Consider the following 18,332-nt stretch of genomic DNA (forward strand, 5'->3'; position numbering starts at 1 on the left):
GTTGTTCCTCCTCTCCTCCAGGTGGAGCTATGTCTCCCAGCTATTCCCCAACATCTCCTGCTTATGAGCCCCGGTCCCCTGGAGGGTACACGCCACAAAGTCCCAGCTACAGCCCCACATCTCCCTCGTACAGCCCAACTTCTCCCTCGTATTCTCCCACAAGCCCAAATTACAGTCCCACCAGCCCAAGCTACAGCCCAACGTCACCTAGCTACAGTCCCACCAGCCCAAGCTACAGCCCAACGTCACCTAGCTACAGCCCCACCAGCCCCAGCTACAGCCCAACATCACCTAGCTACAGCCCAACCAGCCCCAGTTACAGTCCGACGTCGCCCAGCTACAGCCCAACTAGCCCTAGCTACAGTCCAACGTCGCCAAGCTACAGCCCCACCAGCCCCAGCTACAGCCCGACATCGCCCAGCTACAGCCCCACCAGCCCCAGCTACAGCCCGACATCGCCCAGCTACAGCCCGACGTCGCCCAGCTACAGCCCCACCAGCCCCAACTACAGTCCAACATCTCCAAATTACACCCCGACTTCTCCCAGCTACAGCCCAACGTCGCCCAGCTACAGCCCAACGTCTCCCAATTACACGCCCACTTCTCCGAACTACAGCCCAACTTCCCCTAGCTATTCCCCTACCAGCCCCTCCTACAGCCCCACTTCACCCAGCTATTCTCCTTCCAGCCCCCGCTACACCCCGCAGTCACCGACTTACACCCCCTCGTCGCCCAGCTACAGCCCCAGCTCCCCCAGCTACAGCCCGACCAGCCCCAAGTACACCCCAACCAGCCCATCTTACAGCCCCAGCTCCCCAGAGTACACCCCGACGTCGCCCAAGTACAGCCCAACCAGCCCCAAGTACAGCCCGACCTCACCGAAGTACAGCCCGACTTCGCCTACGTACAGCCCCACCACGCCCAAGTACAGCCCAACCAGCCCGACCTACTCGCCGACATCACCTGTCTACACGCCAACCTCTCCGAAGTACAGCCCCACCAGCCCCACTTATTCGCCGACGTCCCCCAAGTACAGCCCGACCTCGCCTACCTACTCGCCGACTTCCCCCAAAGGCTCAACGTACTCTCCGACTTCTCCTGGCTACAGCCCTACGTCGCCAACGTACAGCCTCACCAGCCCGGCCATCAGTCCAGATGACAGCGATGAAGACAACTGAGATCAGTTGGGGCGTGGTCTCCATCCTCCTCGTGATCTTTGGAAATCAGTGGCTGGCTGGGAGGGGGGGGGGGGGCTTGTTATGCAGAGATACTTCCCCCCTCTTTCTGCATTATTATTATTATTTTCTCAACAAAGGAGTTTTAAGCTCCACGCTCTGCCACTTTGGCATTTTTATCTTTAAAAAAATACCTTGTAAATAATCTTTCAAGACTACCTAACAAAGCCACACATATACCCTGGGGGGGGCAACCTCACTTGTAGGTTTGGGGGGGGGGAGCACAAAGCAAGATGCACCTTCTGCTGTCAGCAAGACGAAGTCCAACCTCGTCTTTCTGTGAGAGGGAGAAAACTCCGGCTCCCCAGAGTTCTTGCACGATTGCGGTGCCCCCTTTTCCAGCTGCAGATATACGAATGCTTCTTTACATGTCCGTCAGGAATTATTTATGTTGAAAAATTTAAAAAAGTTTCTTGACTTTAGATGCTTTCTCTTTATTTTTGTTTGCTTTCCAGTCTGGGAATAAAAAAAGCTCTTGATACTGTTTTTAACTAATTAAAACTTTTGTCAAGTTGGCGATTATTTTTTTCCTGCAAAGCATGTTAAAAGTTGAGTCATTTCCTGGGTCCCTTTCTGTTCCCATGGGGGGGGGGGGGGGGCACGGTCTGATGACTGCTTTCAGTTCCGCTTTGTGCTAAGGGGGGGTGATTTGAGAGGGCAAACGTGATTCTTGTGTTGGCTTGGGGGACTATTTTAAATTGTCGTTTTGTTGGAGAATTTCCGACAAATTCTCGCTTTCCGGCAGTACAAAACTTGTACCTTTCAAGAACAAAAAAAATAATAAAATAAAAACTTTTTACAAATTTTGACTGCATTTACTACAAAACTTTTAAATATTCTGAGTGTGGTTTTTCTGCCCTTTCAAGCCCCCGAGGTAGCTTGTAATAGAATGTTTTTTTTTAAAATGTACACAATCGAAGGTGGTATCAAATTAGGTTCATAGGGTAGTTAGTTGCGGTAGCACAGCTAGATTTGAGTCCAGCAGTATTTTTAAGAAACCAGCTTTGGATGTGGTCAGATGTGCAGTCTCATTTGGAATACTGTGTACAATTCTGGTCACCGCACCTCAAAAGATATAGCATTGGGAAAAGTCCAGAAAAAGGGCAACTAGAATGATTCAAGGTTTGGAACACTTTCCCTATGAAGAAAGGTTAAAACGCTTGGGGATCTTCAGCTTGGAGAAACGTCGACTGTGGGGTGACATGATAGATGTTTTCAAGATTATGCATGGGATGGAGAAAGTAGAGAAGTACTTCTCTCCCTTTCTCACAATACAAGAACTCGTGGGCATGCAATGAAATTGCTGAGCAGTCAGGTTAGAACGGATAAAAGGACGTCCTTCACCCAAAGGGTGATTAACGTGGAATTCACTGCCACAAGAGGTGGTGGTGGCTACAAGCATAGCCAGCTTCAAGAGGGGATTGGATAAAAATATGGAGCAGAGGTCCATCAGTGGCTATTAGCCACAGTATATATATATGTGTGTGTGTGTGTGTGTGTGTGTATATATACACACACACACACACACACATTGGCCACTGTGTGACAGAGTGTTGGACTGGATGGGCCATTGGCATGATCCAACATGGCTTCTCTTATATTCTTATACCGGCACACCACAATTACTTAGTTTTGGCTTAGTCTGCAACACTTCTTGGAAGACAGATTTCTCATGCCACCTTTGCGCAATGTAAGCTGTTCTTCCTTACACTTGATGCCTCCTTTGCCTAGAGAATTCCGTAGCAGAAGGGGCTGGTCAGATATCGTGTGCTGTTCCCAAAGGCACCACCCCTCCTCTGAGTATCAGGCTGGCCTCCAAAGGCGCTGAGACTTGGTACTGACGTTCCCCCAGAGGGAAATGTAGCAAAGGTGTTGGCTGAGGATGAGGCTTTTACAAAGGGAAAGAGCGAGTCTTTAAAAGGAGCTCTTAGGTGCAGAATGTCTAGTCTTGTCACAAAGTCTTGAGTCCAGGAACACCTATAAGACCACACTTCAATTCTGGGTATAAGCTGTGTGCGCGCACACTGCACTCACTGAAAATGTCAAGACAGTGCAATTGCAATGAAAAAGGCCAACGCCATGCTGGGAATTATTAAGGGAATTCAAAACAAATCAACCAGTATCAACGCCCCTGTATAAATCGATGGTGCTGTCTCATTTGGAATATTGTGTGCAATTCTAGTCACCGCACCTCAAAAAGGATATTATAGCATTGGGAGAAGTCCAGAAAAGGGCAACTGGAATGATTCAAGGGTTGGAACACTTTCCTTATGAAGAAAGGTTAGAATGCTTGGGGCTCTTTAGCTTGGAGAAATGTCAACTGTGGGGTGACATAATAGATGTTTTCAAGATTATGCATGGGATGGAGAAAGTAGAGAAGTCCTTTTCTCCCTTTCTCACAATACAAGAACTCGTGGGCATTCAATGAAATAGCTGAGCAGTTGAGTTAAAATGGATAAAAGGAAGTACTTACTTGCCCAAAGGGTGATTAACGTGTGGAATTCACTGCCACAGGAGGTGGCCGTGGCTACAAGCATAGCCAGCTTTAAGAGGGGATTGGATAAAAATATGGAGCAGAGGTCCATCAGTTGCTATTAGCTACAGTACATATATTTGTGTGTGTGTGTGCGTGTATACACACACATCTATTGGCCACTGTGTGACACAGTGTTGGACTGGATGGACCATTGGCCTGATCCAACATGGCTTCTCTTACGTTCTTAAATCTCATGAGAACCTATTCCAGGGTGGTCTGTTTCCGATCTGACAAAAGGAGGTTTTGACTGGGAAATGCAGACTGAGAATCTTGACTCTGGGCTTCTACTGGCTTCAAATCTGGCTTATCTTCTGGAGACAAACGTGGCTCCCCTCTGGAAAATCTGCACAACCAGAAAGGTGATTTAGGGGAGGGGATGGTGGTCATTGTGCTCTGAATCCTGAAACTGCTCCATTTTTTAGGTGCAGGAAATAATGCAGAGAGTTGTGTGACAAAGCACACATGCTGGTTTTAAATAAAACTGTTCCCAGCAGGGGTTACATAAAATCCTATTTCCGCCTGAGCTTCCTTGCTTGGGGTCAAAAGGCGGATCCTTCGCCTTTTATAACAAACCAGCCAGCTCAAAGGTTGAAGGGGAGAGGGGGAAAAAAAAAATTATACTGCGTTGGCCGGGAATCGAACCCGGGTCAACTGCTTGGAAGGCAGCTATGCTCACCACTATACCACCAACGCTGGATGTGGAACCAGGGCTGCTGGAATCTAGAAATGCGGGAATTGAGAGGAAGGAGGAGCAAATGCAGCAGTGGGAAACTCTCCTCCCCCTTCCGCCGAGTCAGCAAAAGCCTGCAGCTGAGAAAAGCAGCACTTGGTAGCGGTGGGATTCGAACCCACGTCCCCGGAGAGACTGGAGCCTAAATCCAGCGCCTTGGACCGCTCGGCCACGCTACCTTAAGTGGGGAGGTGGGGCCTCGGACTGAATCACAGAAAGGTGAACGTAGGTTTGAACACACACACACCCTCAAGCCTTGAAATGGCTTCCTGGTGATTTCATGCTGAGTGATATTGAAAGAGCCCCCCCCCCTCTCCCGCCCCCTTTTGTCCAAAGGAACTTCCAGGTTTGCTGGCTGCTGAATAGGAAGGGGAGAATGTTGGGATAAGTTTTGTTTTGTCATTTGTCATTGCATCTTAAATTTGTACCATTTGGCATTCTAAATCACTTTCCACCAGCTCGATGGGGAGGGACGGTGGCTCAGTGGTAGAGCATCTGCTTGGGAAGCAGAAGGTCCCAGGTTCAATCCTTGGCATCTCCAACAAAAAAGGGTCCAGGCAAGTAGGCGTGAAAAACCTCAGCTGGAGAACCGCTGCCAGTCTGAGTAGACAATACTGACTTTGATGGACCAAGGGTCTGATTCAATATAAGACAGCTTCATATGTTCATATGTAGCTCTGCTCACGTCCCAGGTTCAATCCCCGGCATCTCTAACTAAAAAGGGTCCAGACAGGTAGGTGTGAAAAACCTCAGCTTGAGACCCTGGAGAGCCGCTGCCAGTCTGAGTAGACAGTACTGACTTTGGTGGACCAAGGGTCTGATTCAGTATAAGGCAGCTTCATATGTTCATATGTAGCTCTGCTCACTGTACCGGATTCCTCGTCTGATGAAGGGTGCTTAGAGCACATCAAAGCTTACATTCTGAATAAAGCTTTGTTGGTGTTAAAGGTGCCACTTGACTCCTGCTTTGTTCTACTGCTTCAGACCAACACGGCTGCCCACCAGTGTTGCCTCTGAGCTGCAGAGTCTTGTGAGCAAAAAATTCTACTTTGCGAACTACTGGCATGAAAATTGTGAGCTCCTGCATCAACGAGTGTGCTCTGGGCTCATCCTTCCAGAGTTAAGGCAAAAATGTGTGAGCTGGAAGCTAAAAAAAATCTGTGCGCTAGCTCACACTAACTCAGCTTAGAGGGAACGCTGCTGCCCACTTGGATCTGTTTTGTTCCATGTGATGTTCTGGAAAAACATCTCCAAGGGTTGCCTGCTGCCCTCTCTAGCAGGTATGGCCAAACTTTCTTAAAGTAAAAGCCACATAGAATAAAAGTCAGATGATGTTTGAGAGCCACAAGACATGAATGTCAGCTGTTTGAAAGCTGCAAGACAGCTGAGTATAGTGTCTAAAGCATGAGACTTTCCTTTCTTATCAAAGTGGCTTGCTGTTCTCCACTGGGGCTCTCTGGGCCAGGCTGTTTTGAGGGACCAGATTAGCAGCGTAGCATCCGGTGCCTCTCCTCAAAAGACCCCCCAAGTTTCAAAAAGCTTGGACCAGGGGGTCCAATTCTATGAGCCCCCAAAGAAGGTGCCCCTATCCTTCATTATTTCCAGTGGAAGGAAGGCATTTAAAAGGAGCGCAGTCCCTTTAAATATAATGGCCAGAACCCCCTTCGGAGTTCCATGATGCTTGGTCCCAACTTTGCTCCTGGCTCCACCACCAATGTTTCCCAGCTCCACCCCCAAAGTCTCCTGGCTCCACCCCCAAAGTCCCCAGCTGTTTTTTGAATTGGACTTGGCCACCCTAAGATGTGCGCCCCTGGGAGTGTGGCGCTTTGGAAAGGGTACTTGGGGCCAGGCTCCCATCTGGAGGTGAAAGAGCCTTCTTCCTGGGACTGGCCAGTAGGGTTGCCAATCCCCAGGTGGGGACAGGGGTTGGAGGCGCCCTGGATTGGAGGCCCTCCCCCTGCTTCAGGGTCATCAGAAAGTGGGGGAAGGGAGGGAAATGTCTGCCGGGAACTCTGTTATTCCCTATGGAGACTTATTCCCATAGGAAATAATGGAGAATTGATCAGGGAGTATCTGGGGCTGGGGGGGGTGCTGCTTTTTGAGGTAGAGGCACCAAATTAGCAGCAGAGCATCCGGCGCCTCTCCTCAAAAGACCTTCCAAGTTCCAAAAAGATCGGACCAGGGGGTCCAATTCCATGAGCCCTCAAAGAAGGTGCCCCATCCATTCTTTCCAAAGGAGGGAAGGCGTTGAAAAGGTGTGTGGTGCCTTTAAATGCTATGACCAGAACTCCCTTCGGAGTTCCATGATGCTTATCCCAACTTTGCGCCTGGCCCCACCCCCAAAGTCTCCCAGCTCCACCCCCCAAAGTCTCCCGGCTCCACCCCCAAAGGCCCCAGCCATTTCTTGAATCGGACTTGGCCACCCTAAGACGGGCGTCCCCGGGAGCGTGGTGCTTTGGAAAGGGTACTTGGGGTCAGGCTCCCATCTGGAGGTGAAAGAGCCTTCTTCCTGGGACTGGCCAGTAGGGTTGCCAATCCCCAGGTGGGGGCAGGGGATCCCCTGGATTGGAGGCCCTCCCTCTGCTTCAGGGTCATCAGAAAGCGGGGTGGGGGGAAGGGAGGGAAATGTCTGCAGGGAACTCTGTTATTCCCTTATTCCCATAGGAAATAATGGAGAATTGATCAGGGAGTATCTGGGGCTGGGGGGGGGGCGGTGCTGCTTTTTGAGGTAGAGGCACCAAATTAGCAGCAGAGCATCCGGCGCCTCTCCTCAAAAGACCTTCCAAGTTCCCAAAAGATCGGACCAGGGGGTCCAATTCCATGAGCCCCCAAAGAAGGTGCCCCTATCCATTCTTTCCAAAGGCAATGAAAAGGTGCGTGGTGCCTTTAAATGCGACGGCCAGAAGAACTCCCTTCGCGGCTCCCCGCTGCTTATCCCAACGTTGCGCCTGGCCCCACCCCCCCAAAGTCTCCCGGCTCCACCCCCAAAGGCCCCAGCTCTTTCTTCACTCGGACCCGGCCGCCTTAAGACGTGCGCCCCCGGCAGCGCGGCGCTTTGGCCAGGGTCCTCGGAGCCAGGCTGCCGTCTAGAGTAGGGTTGCCAATCCCCAGGTGGGAGCAGGGGATCCCCCGGTTTGGAGGCCCTCCCCCCCCTTCAGGGTCAACAGAAAGCGGGGGAGGGGGGAGGGAAATGTCTGCTGGGAACTCTTATGATTCCCATATGAATATGAGATTTATTCCCATAGAAAATAATGGATAATTGATCCGCGGGTATCTGGGGCTCTGGGGGGGCTGTTTTTTGAGGTAGAGGCACCACATTTTCAGTACAGCGTCTAGTGCCTCTCCCCAAAACACCCCCCAAGTTTCAAAACGATTGGATCAGGGGGTCCAATTCTATGAGCCGCAAAAGAAGGTGCCCCTGTCCTTCATGATTTCCTATGGAAGGAAGGAATTGAAAAGGTGTGCCGTCCCTTTAAATGCGAGGGCCAGAACTCCCTTATGGAGTTCAATGATGCTTGTCACAGCCTTGCTCCTGGCTCCACCTCCAATGTCTCCTGGCTCCACCCCCAAAGTCTCCTGGCTCCACCCCCAAAGTCCCCAGATATTTCTTAAATTGCACTTGGCAACCGTGGTGTGGAGAGGAGCGCGCCCTCTCTCGCTGGGGCTGGGGCGGGAGGGAAGGAAGGGGCGGCCGGGGCGGCCACGTGCAAAGGGCGCTCCAGCCACAACAGAGCGGCGCCGCTTCCCTCCGCCCCGTCCGGGCCCGGCGGCGTCGCCGCGGCTGCTGCTGGCAAGCAGCCGAGCGGCCCGAGCGCGGCCTCGCCTCGCCCCCTCCTGCGCCTTCCCGTCCTCCTCCTCCGGCGGCCGCCTCGCCTGCCCCGCCTGGCTCGCCCGCTCTGCCGCCGCCGCCTCGCCCGCTCCCGCTCCAGCTCCCGCCCCGGCCATGGGGAGGCGCCGCCGGGCCCGCGCGCCGCCCGCCCGCCTCCCGCTGCTGGCGCTGGCGCTGGCCTCGGCCGCCGCGCTCCTCCTCGCCTCGCTCAGCCTGCTGCTGGCCGCCTGGCCCCCCCGGAGCCCCCCGGCCCGCGCCGCCCCGCCCCAGGTGAGCACCGCCCCTCCCCGAGCAGCCCGCGCACTTAGGCGAGGATGCGCCACCTTGTTTACGGCAAGGCGGCAGGCAGAAATCCAACCCGTGCAGCCCTTCGGTGGGGGGGGGGGAATGGAGCTCTGCAGGTGGGGTTTCTGCCTGGAGCACCGCAGCCGGGGGAGGGGGGAGAGCGGAGGGAAGAGGCCCTCCTGGGGTGGAGGGGGGAAGGGGGTATGTGGGGCTCCCCAGCTGGGCCCAGTCCTGGGGCAGCCTGCAACTGGGAGAACGCATTTCTGGGAAGAGCCTGGGGACTTAGGAGAGGATGCACAACTTTGTTTACAGCAAGGCGGCAGGCAGAAATCCAACCGGTGCAGCCTTTGGTGGGGAATGGAGCTTTGCAGGTGGGATTTCTGCCTGGAGCACCGCAGCCAGGGGAGGGGGGAGAGCGGATTGACGAGGCCCTCCTGGGTTGGGGGGGGGGAAAGGGGGTATGTGGGGCTCTCCAGCTGGGCCCAGTCCTGGGGCAGCCTGCAACTGGGGGAGTGCATTTCTGGGAAGAACCCTGCCCCTGGGACTTAGGAGAGGATGCACAACCTTGTTTACTGCAAGGCGGCAGGCAGAAATCCAACCGGTGCAGCCTTCTTGGGGGGGCGGAATGGAGCTCTGCAGGTGGGGTTTCTGCCTGGAGCACCACAGCGGGGGGAGGGGGGAGAGCGGAGGGACGAGGCCCTCCTGGGGTGGGGGGGGGGAAAGGGGGGTATGTGGGGCTCCCCAGCTGGGCCCAGTCCTGGGGCAGCCTACAACTGGGGGAGTGCATTTCTGGGAAGAACCCTGCCCCTGGGACTTTGGAGAGGATGCACGACCTTGTTTACAGCAAGGTGGCAGGCAGAAATCCAACCCGTGCAGCCTTCTTGGGGGGGGGGAATGGAGCTCTGCAGGTGGGATTTCTGCCTGGAGCACTGCAGCCGGGGGAGGGGGGAGAGTAGAGGGACGAGGCCCTCCTGGAATGGGGGGGGAAGGTGGGGTATGTGGGGCTCCCCAGCTGGGCCCAGTCCTGGGGTAGCCTGCAACTGGGAGAATGCATTTCTGGGAAGGGACTTAGGAGAGGATGCACGACGTTGTTTACAGCAAGACAGCAGGCAGAAATTCAATCGGTGCAGCCCTTCCGGTGGGAACGGAACTCTGCAGGTGGAATTTCTGCCTGGAGCGCGGCCAGGGGAGGGGGGGCGGGGCTTGCCTGCCTCCAAAGCTCAGCCTTTAAAAAACAGAAGTGGTAACAGGCGCCTGGGCCATGTGGGTGGCCTCCCTCTCTGGAAGGCCGGACACTGGGCCTTCTTCGCCGGGAACTCGTGCTTCTCCCCGCAAAGTTGCTTGCATACTGTGTTAGAATAATTCTGCTCCCCTTGCAAGAGGCCACTGCAAAAATTCATCCCCCACTGCCTGCCCAGCTGTTGGGTGTGAAGATCGGCAGGAGGGAACTGACTCCCTTTGGCCCGTTTTCAGGTCAGCGAAACAGATTCTGGCCTGCTTGCGGCCACCCAAGCGCCTGTAGCTCAGCCCAGCCGGCGGCCCGCACCGACGGCTCTACAAGCGTTGGAAAAAGTGCCGAAAAGGGCAACTAGAATGATTAAAAAGTTTGGAACACTTTCCAGATGAAGAAAGGATTAAAACGCTTGGGGCTCTTAGCTTGGAGAAACGTCGACTGCACATGAGAGAGGTTTACAAGATTATGCCTGGGAGGGAGAAAGTAGAGAAAGAAGTCCTTTTCTGCCTTTCTCACAATACAAGAACTCGTGGGGATTCAATTAAATTGCTGAGCAGTCAGGTTAAAACGGATACAAGGAAGTAATTCTTCACTCAAAGGGTGATTAACACATGGAATTCACTGCCACAGGAGGTGGTGGCGGCTACAAGCATAGCCAGCTTCAAGAGGGGTTTAGATAAAAATATGGAGCAGAGGTCCATCAGTGGCTATTAGCCACAGTATATATATGTGTGTGTGTGTGTGTGTATGTGTATGTATATATATATACACACACACACACACACACACACTGCCCACAGAGTGTTGGACTGGATGGGCCTTTGGCCTGATCCAACATGGCTCCTCTTATGTTCTTATGTGACCCAGAGTGTTGGACTGGATGGGCCTTTGGCCTGATCCAACATGCCTCCTCTTATGTTCTTATGTGACACAGAGTGTTGGACTGGATGGGCCTTTGTCCTGATCCAACATGCCTCCTTTTATGTTCTTATGTGACACAGAGTGTTGGACTGGATGGGCCTTTGGCCTGATCCAACAGGGCTTCTCTTGTGTTCTTATGTGACACAGAGTGTTGGACTGGATGGGCCTTTGGCCTGATCCAACATGCCTCCTCTTATGTTCTTATGTGACACAGAGTGTTGGACTGGATGGGCCTTTGGCCTGATCCAACATGGCTCCTCTTATGTTCTTATGTGACACAGAGTGTTGGACTGGATGGGCCTTTGGCCTGATCCAACAGGGCTTCTCTTGTGTTCTTATGTGACACAGAGTGTTGGACTGGATGGGCCTTTGGCCTGATCCAACATGGCTTCTCTTCTGTTCTTATGTGACACCGAGTGTTGGACTGGATGGGCCTTTGGCCTGATCCAACATGGCTTCTCTTCTGTTCTTATGTGACACAGAGTGTTGGACTGGATGGGCCTTTGGCCTGATCCAATAGGGCTTCTCTTCTGTTCTTATGTGACACAGAGTGTTGGACTGGATGGGCGTTTGGCCTTATCCAACAGGGCTTCTCTTATGTTCTTATGTGACGCAGAGTGTTGGACTGGATAGCTTCTCTTCTGTTCATGTGCTTAAGCGCCCCCCTGTTTGAGTGGAGACTTGGTGAGGACCTGCCCATGCATCACACATCCATGCCTGGTGTGATAGTCTGTTGAGGACAGCTGTGCCGTCACTTCTTAGCCTCCTCTGTTCATTGCCGGAAGCGGAGAAACCAGCAGTGCGTTGGTGCTTGGATCAGAGGCGAAGTGGGGGGGGACCCCCTCTGGCAGTGCTTTCCTTTCCCACCCCACCCTCAGGATCACACCCAACAGCTGGGTTGGCCTCCCAACGCCCTCTGGCCGCCTCTCCGCAACCACATTCTGACATCTGCCTCCCCTGCGATCTCAGCGGTAATTGCAAACATTCACAGCTATCAGATGGGGTTGAGGAGGGGACGGAGATGAAGGAGCACCAAGCGAAGCCAAACCTCCCAGTTTCTGGCCTGGGGATCCAGAAAGGAGAGGCCTTTGGAGCACGTGCAGAGTGCTTCCTGAGCCAGGGCAGCAAGGCCCAGGGAGGGTATCTTTTAGGCCCTTTGGAGCCTTGAAGCAAGATTCCCCCCCCTCCCAAAAAAAATATGTGGCAAGTTTTCCTTGAGGGGATCAAGAGCAGCCAGAATGGAATCAGCAAAGCCGCTCCGTTTTCCTGCGCAGAGTTGTTTGCTATGTGTCCATAGCGACGGCCTCCAACCTGATAACCCCCCAGGCACATTCCAGCTCAGCAACGCTGAACTTCTGCCAGTGACCGCCCCCCCAGGTACAAGAGTACTAAATCAGCCCAAACTGTTATGTTGCTAAAACTCTCTTTCCCTGAAGTAAGCTAGCTGAGAACCGCTGTGAGCGTAGTTCTGAACCTGGGAGGATCCAGGGGAGTTCAGTTTGGTGTAGTGGTGAAGTGTGCGGACTCTTATCTGGGAGAACCGGGTTTGATTCCCCACTCCTCCACTTGCACCTGCTGGCATGGCCTTGGGTCAGCCATAGCTCTGGCAGAGGTTGTCCTTGAAAGGGCAGCTGCTGTGAGAGCCCTCTCCAGCCCCACCCGCCTCACGGGGTGTCTGTCGTGGGGGGGGGGGAAGGTAAAGGAGATTGTGAGCCGCTCTGAGACTCTCCGGAGTGGAGGGCGGGATATAAATCCAATATCTTCATCTACCTCACTGCCTGTCTGTTGTGGGGGAGGAAGTGAAAGGAGATTGTGAGCCGCTCTGAGACTCTCCGGAGTGGAGGGCGGGATATAAATCCAATATCTTCATCTACCTCACAGGGTGTCTGTTGTGGGGGAGGAAGGGAAAGGAGATTGTGAGCCGCTCTGAGACTCTTTGGAATGGAGGGCGGGATATAAATCCAATATCTTCTTCTTCTTCATGTGCATTTTGGCCTGCATTACAGGGAGCAAACCTAAGACCACCCCCCTCTACCCCACCCCACATGAAGCTGCCTGAGACTGAATCAGAGCTAGGGGGGTCCCCGTGTTGGTCTCAAGCAACAGAAGCCCAGCGGTACCCTTTAAGGCCAGCGGAGTTTTATTTGGGCGTAAGCTTTCGTGTGCACATTGTACACTTCTCTGAGGATCCCGCTCAGCCTTTCTCCAGGTTGGGGCACGCCATCCGCAGTCCAAAGTTACTCTGCATGCCCCCACAATAGCCGCCTTCCGTTGCTATTTGTGAGGCGGTTGTCTCTGCAGGGCTGTTGTCCTTGGTTTTAATTTAATTTTTAGATTTATATCCCGCCCTATCCTGCAAGCGGGCACAGGGTGGCTTACAACAACAAAACAACCGAGTCAAAATGATATCATAAAAACAGATATTACGAAACGGGCAACACAGTAAATTATCTTACAGACATAGGCGGTAAACAGCATGTGGCTGATGGCTAACAGCTATAACAGAACGCCATAATGGGGGGAAATGCTGGGGGAAGCAATGACTTTCAAAGGACGCCCGCCAGCAGAAAAGCTCCGTCTAACAGGCCCTGCGAAACCTTGATAAGGCCCGCGGGGCCCGGATCTCCAGCGGGAGTTCATTCCACCAGGGAGGGGCCCTGACCGAAAAGGCCCTGGCCCTCGTTGAAGCCAGCCCTGACCCTCTTTGAAGCCAGCCAGTTGGATCACCGGTCCGTTGAAACAGAAGCCTCAGAGGGCACGAGCACTTCCAGCCAGGCTCTTGTATCCTTGCCTTTTTCAGATGTGATATTCTCATTTCTATCTCTCTCTGGTTCACAGGAGATCCTCTCTGTGGATGACGCCGAGGCAATGGATCCGGTAGGTGGCTTTTCTTCTCGAAAGCAGTTGACGCTGAGACTCGGGGGTGATCTGCATGCATGCGTGGGAAGCAGGGCTAGGGGCGAAACTGCTTGATTCTGGATCAGACCCTGGGTCCATCCTGGTTGGTCTTGTCTACTCAGACTGGCAGCAGCTCTCCAGGGTCTCAGACAGAGAAAGGTCTTTCTCATCACCTCCTGCCTGGTCCTTTGAACTGGAGATGCCGGGGATTGAACCTGGGACCTTCTGCATGCCAAGCAGATGCTCTGCCACTGAGCGACCATGGTCTCTGCCCCTGTCCTATGTAAAGTCTCATTGACTTTATATTTATATATCTGTTTATTGAATTTGGCTTGTATCTCATCCACTCCGCGAGCAGGCTCAGTTTTGCCAGGCCTGTGTTTGCAGTGGAGAAGTAAGGAACGCACAGGAGCAACCGACGTAAAGAAAATAAACCGTGCAAGCCAATATTCAAATTGTTGAACTATACCCACTCATCATAGAAATTAATATAATACACAATAGAATTCACACCATACAGTGCTCCGATCCTACCAGGCTTATGGATAGGATTTCTGAAGCTGGACTGGATTTTTGAACTGGGAAAAAAAGGAGGGAAGTTATTTATATACACGATGATTTATGTTGAATGCTGGATGTTAATGAACATATGTGAACATATGAAGCTGCCTTATACTGAATCAGACCCTCAGTCCATCAAAGTCAGTATTGTCTACTCAGACTGGCAGCGGCTCTCCAGGGACTCTTATCTGGGAGAACTGGGTTTGATTCCCCACTCCTCCACTTGCACCTGCTGGAATGGCCTTGGGTCAGCCATAGCTCTGGCAGAGGCTGTCCTTGAAAGGGCAGCTGCTGTGAGAGCCCTCTCCAGCCCCACCCACCTCACAGGGTGTCTGTTGTGGGGGAGGAAGGTAAAGGAGATTGTGAGCCGCTCTGAGACTCTTCGGAGTGGAGGGCGGGATATAAATCCAATATCTTCTTCTTCTTCTTCTTCAAGCTGAGGTTTTTCACGCCTCTTTGCCTGGACCCTTTTTAGTTGGAGATGCCGGGGATTGAACCTGGGACCTTCTGCTTACGAAGCTCTACCACTGAGCCACCCTCTCTCCCTTTAAGTCAGTACTGTCTACTCAGGCTGGCAGCAGCTCTCCAGGGTCCCAAGCTGACATTTTTCATGCCTATTTGCCTGGACCCTTTTTTAGTGGAGATGCCGGAGGGATTGAGCCTGGGACCCTCTGCTTCCCATGCAGATGCTCTGCCACTGAGCCACCGTCCCTCCCCAAATTCTGTGTGACTCTTGTGGATTGTATGGTGTGAATTTTATTGTATATTATATTAATTTCTATGATGAGCGGGGTATATTTCAACAGCTGGCTTGCCCAGTCTATGTTTGCACTTGGAGGTAAAGTTTGGTGGTCGGCTCTCGGACCACGGCTTGCAAATGGCTGTTTTTGCGATGTTTTGCTAGGTTTGTCTCCAGGGAATTAATCTTTTGATTTGGGGCAGGGATTATAGGCAGCTAAGAACGCTCCCATCTCCCGACCCCCAACTGCGTGCCTTCTGTGATGCGGGGGTCGCAGCCTCAAACAGGCCTGCAAAGCCGGGATCGACGGCTTCTTTCCCCTCCTAAATGACAACGGGGCTTCTCTGTCCCGCATTCTCCTGTCGCCCCTCTAGGTGGTGCTTTCTACCAGTTGGAACAGCCAGGGCAAGTTGCTGCACCACTTCGCCCAGCAGGGGGCACTACGGCAGCGAAGACAAGGTGAGTCGCCTCCGTTTGGACCCATCCGGCCATCCAGTTGGCAGGATGTCTTTTGGGGGCGGGACAGGAAGTAGGCAGCATAAGAGCCCACAAAGGCAGTTTTTCAGTAGCTTTTCTCCATCCTTTCCTTGCCTCAGCCTCACCCTTCACCAGGAAACTTTTTAAAAATTAGGCACCGCTAGATTGCTATAATGTTATAACACTCTGTTGCAAGTTGGCAGCTTTCATTAAAAAAAAAAATTGTTTCTAGCCCTAGACTTAGAGAGGGAAAAGTGCAGCCTCCACTTTCCCCCTGATAACTCTGCAACGAAAAGGGATATGGCATTACGTTTCTTTTTTAAAAAAGAGAGCTGGGAACTAATACATTATTACAGCAGAGTGTGACGGTGTGATACCAATCTAGTGGTTCTAGATTAATTTAAAAATTAAAAGCCCTTGAAAAACTGTCTGGTGGTGGTGGGGAGATGGGGGCTGCAGGAGCTGAAGCAAGAGAAACGGTGCTGAGATAGGTTAGGCTGAGTGGGTGCGACTGGGCCAAGGTCACCTAGCGAGCTTCTGGGACAAAGAGGGATTCGAATCTGGGTCTCGCAGATCCTAGTCCAAGTCTCTGTCCAGGCCCTCCATTCTTTGTAGTTCTCCTTTCTCACAGAGAGAGGTGAAGCTGGGTTCCAGGCAGGCTCTGTGAGGCAAGGGGGTCCCTCCCTCCGTTTCCCATTGCCCTCTACCCCGCAGTAGAGGGAGCTGCAGTGCAGACTAGAACCTGCCCCTTTAACCAAGCTTTCCCTTCTCCCTTTCAGCTGCGGCCAGAGGGAAGCGTCGCTCCTCCAAAGCCAGCACAGTCTTTGCGGCACACTACGAAGGTGAGAGGCGCTTGTGTCAGGAGCTGCATTCTCTCCCCGGGGCAGGTCTCCTGATTTCTGACCACGCTGAGCAGAGACCTCTGGCTTCCCCCAGGCCCTGGGCTTCCTCGGTGGTCTCTCTTCCAAGTACTAACCAGGACTGCTTAGCTTCCGAGATCTCACGAGATCAAGTTAGCCTGGGCCGTTCAGGTCCGGATGGCAAGCAAACGGCGGGGGTTGGCCGTTGCCTGCCTCTGCATAGCCACTCTGGACTTCCTTCCTGGTTTCCCGTGCAAATGCTAGCCAGATCTGACCAGATCGGGCTAGCCTGGGCCATCCGGGTGAGCGTTAGGGATTGTATTTTACTGGGAAGGCCCTCTTGATTCATAAGGTTTTGTCCTGATTCTCATTTCTATTTATCCTTCAATAATCCATGGTTTCTTTCCACTTCCATGTAAAGATTACAGCCTTGGGGAGTGGGATATTTCTCTCACCTCAAACGTGCTGCGTGATGCAAATTATATATGTATGTATAAGAACATCAGAGGAGCCCTGCTGGGTCAGACCAGTGAGGGTCCATCTAGTCCAGCCTCCTGTCTCACACGGTGCCCAACCAGTCCCTCTGGAGGGCCAACAACAGGGCAGAGAGGCTGGGGCCTTCCCCTGAGAAGAACCTCAGAAGAGCCCTGCGGATCAGACCAGTGAGGGTCCATCTAGTCCAGCTTCCTGTCTCACACAGAGACTAACCAGTCCCTTTGGAGGGCCAACAACAGGGCAGAGAGGCTGAGGCCTTCTCCTAAGAAAGACATAAAAAGAGCCCTGCTGGGTCAGACCAGGGAGGGTCCATCTAGTCCAGCCTCCTGTCTCAGACAGTGGCCAGCCAGTCCCTCTGGAGGGCCAACCACAGGGCAGAGAGGCTGAGGCTTTCCCCTGACGTTGCCTCCTGGCTCTGGGATTCAGAGGTTGACTGCCTCTGAAAGTGGAGGTTCAGAGAGAGAAAGAGTCTGTGGAGGAGAAGGGGATCCTTGTACAAAGACTGGGGAGGGAAACCCAGGTGTTCCCCCTCTCCAAAGTCAAACGCACTGCTTGGGTGTCTCATCCCTGATGTCTGAAGGCTCCATGGGGGTCCTTTCCCTCAGCTGTGGCAGGTCGGGTGCCCAGTGAAGTTGTGACAAGGCCAACCTTCTGCTTGAGTTGGAATGTTAGGCACCCCCGCCAACTCACCCCAATGTCTCTCTTGCAGTGCAACCTACGGAAGGCCGTGGGGGCATCCAGGCAGGTAACATTTTTTGGGCAGGGCCTGTTTGGGGCGGAGGGGAAGGGCTGGGCTGGGCGGAGGAATGCCTTCCGTTGCTTTCCCATCAGGCCGTGTGTTGGGATGGGAAGCGGGGGGGGGGTGGGGGGAGGTGGAGAGAAAGTTCTTCCTTTTTTGCTCCGAGCCTCATTCCTCTCCCTGCCCCGCTCTAGACGGCAGCGGGACCATCCGCGGCTGGGGGGAGGCCAAGCTGAACACCAGCAGTCCCCTCCGCTATAACGGCAGCCGGGGAGAGTTCACCGTGCTCAAGAAGGGCCTCTACTACCTGTACTGCCAGGTGAGCGGGCTGCCCAGGGGAGAGCAGGTCGCCAGGAAGTCTTTAAGACCAACTTTCCATGGGCAGCTGGGATGGGGAACCGGGAGCTGGGTCTTCTTTGAATGCCTCAGAGGTCTTTGCAGAGAGCCAGCTTGGTGTAGTGGTGAAGTGGGCGAACCTGGGAGAACCGGGTTTGATTCCCCACTCCTCCGCTTGCACCTGCTGGAATGGCCTTGGGTCAGCCACAGCTCTGGCAGAGGTTGTTCTTGAAAGGGCCGCTTCTGGGAGAGCTCTCTCAGCCCAAGCCACCTCGCAGGGTGTCTGTTGTGGGGGAGGAAGGGAAAGGAGATTACAGGCCGCTCTGAGACTCTGTCCTTGAAAGGGCAGCTTCTGGGAGAGCTCTCTCAGCCCCAGCCACCTCGCAGGGTGCCTGTTGTGGGGGAGGAAGGGAAAGGAGATTACAGGCCGCTCTGAGACTCTGTCCTTGAAACGGCA

The 18,332-nt window shown here is 53.4% G+C and overlaps 2 protein-coding genes and 2 non-coding genes across 5 annotated transcripts in view; 2 read left to right on the forward strand and 2 right to left on the reverse strand.

The window, feature by feature from the left end:
• The window catches only part of POLR2A (RNA polymerase II subunit A), a 42,159-nt gene extending 40,121 nt beyond the window's left edge, over positions 1 to 2,038 (forward strand). For both annotated transcript variants that reach the window (XM_060256692.1, XM_060256693.1), the window contains exon 29: positions 22 to 2,038. In XM_060256692.1, the coding sequence (XP_060112675.1) occupies positions 22 to 1,178 (1,157 nt within the window). In that variant the 3' untranslated portion in view covers positions 1,179 to 2,038. The remainder of the gene's footprint in view (positions 1 to 21) is intronic.
• Positions 2,039 to 4,392: 2,354 nt separating this feature from the next.
• TRNAG-UCC (transfer RNA glycine (anticodon UCC)) lies at positions 4,393 to 4,464 on the reverse strand. The gene has a single exon. It is a non-coding gene; the product is annotated as a tRNA-Gly (tRNA).
• A 134-nt stretch (positions 4,465 to 4,598) lies between these two features.
• TRNAL-UAG (transfer RNA leucine (anticodon UAG)) lies at positions 4,599 to 4,680 on the reverse strand. The gene has a single exon. It is a non-coding gene; the product is annotated as a tRNA-Leu (tRNA).
• A 3,764-nt stretch (positions 4,681 to 8,444) lies between these two features.
• TNFSF12 (TNF superfamily member 12) overlaps positions 8,445 to 18,332 on the forward strand; it is a 47,885-nt gene continuing 37,997 nt past the window's right edge. The window contains exons 1-6 of the mRNA XM_060256493.1: positions 8,445 to 8,600; positions 13,609 to 13,647; positions 15,343 to 15,427; positions 16,225 to 16,287; positions 17,510 to 17,545; positions 17,734 to 17,858. Coding sequence (XP_060112476.1) covers positions 8,445 to 8,600; positions 13,609 to 13,647; positions 15,343 to 15,427; positions 16,225 to 16,287; positions 17,510 to 17,545; positions 17,734 to 17,858 — 504 coding nt within the window. The remainder of the gene's footprint in view (positions 8,601 to 13,608; positions 13,648 to 15,342; positions 15,428 to 16,224; positions 16,288 to 17,509; positions 17,546 to 17,733; positions 17,859 to 18,332) is intronic.

This window comes from Heteronotia binoei, chromosome 15 (genome assembly GCF_032191835.1).
Source record: "Heteronotia binoei isolate CCM8104 ecotype False Entrance Well chromosome 15, APGP_CSIRO_Hbin_v1, whole genome shotgun sequence".
Classification (NCBI taxonomy): Eukaryota; Metazoa; Chordata; class Lepidosauria; order Squamata; family Gekkonidae; genus Heteronotia; species Heteronotia binoei.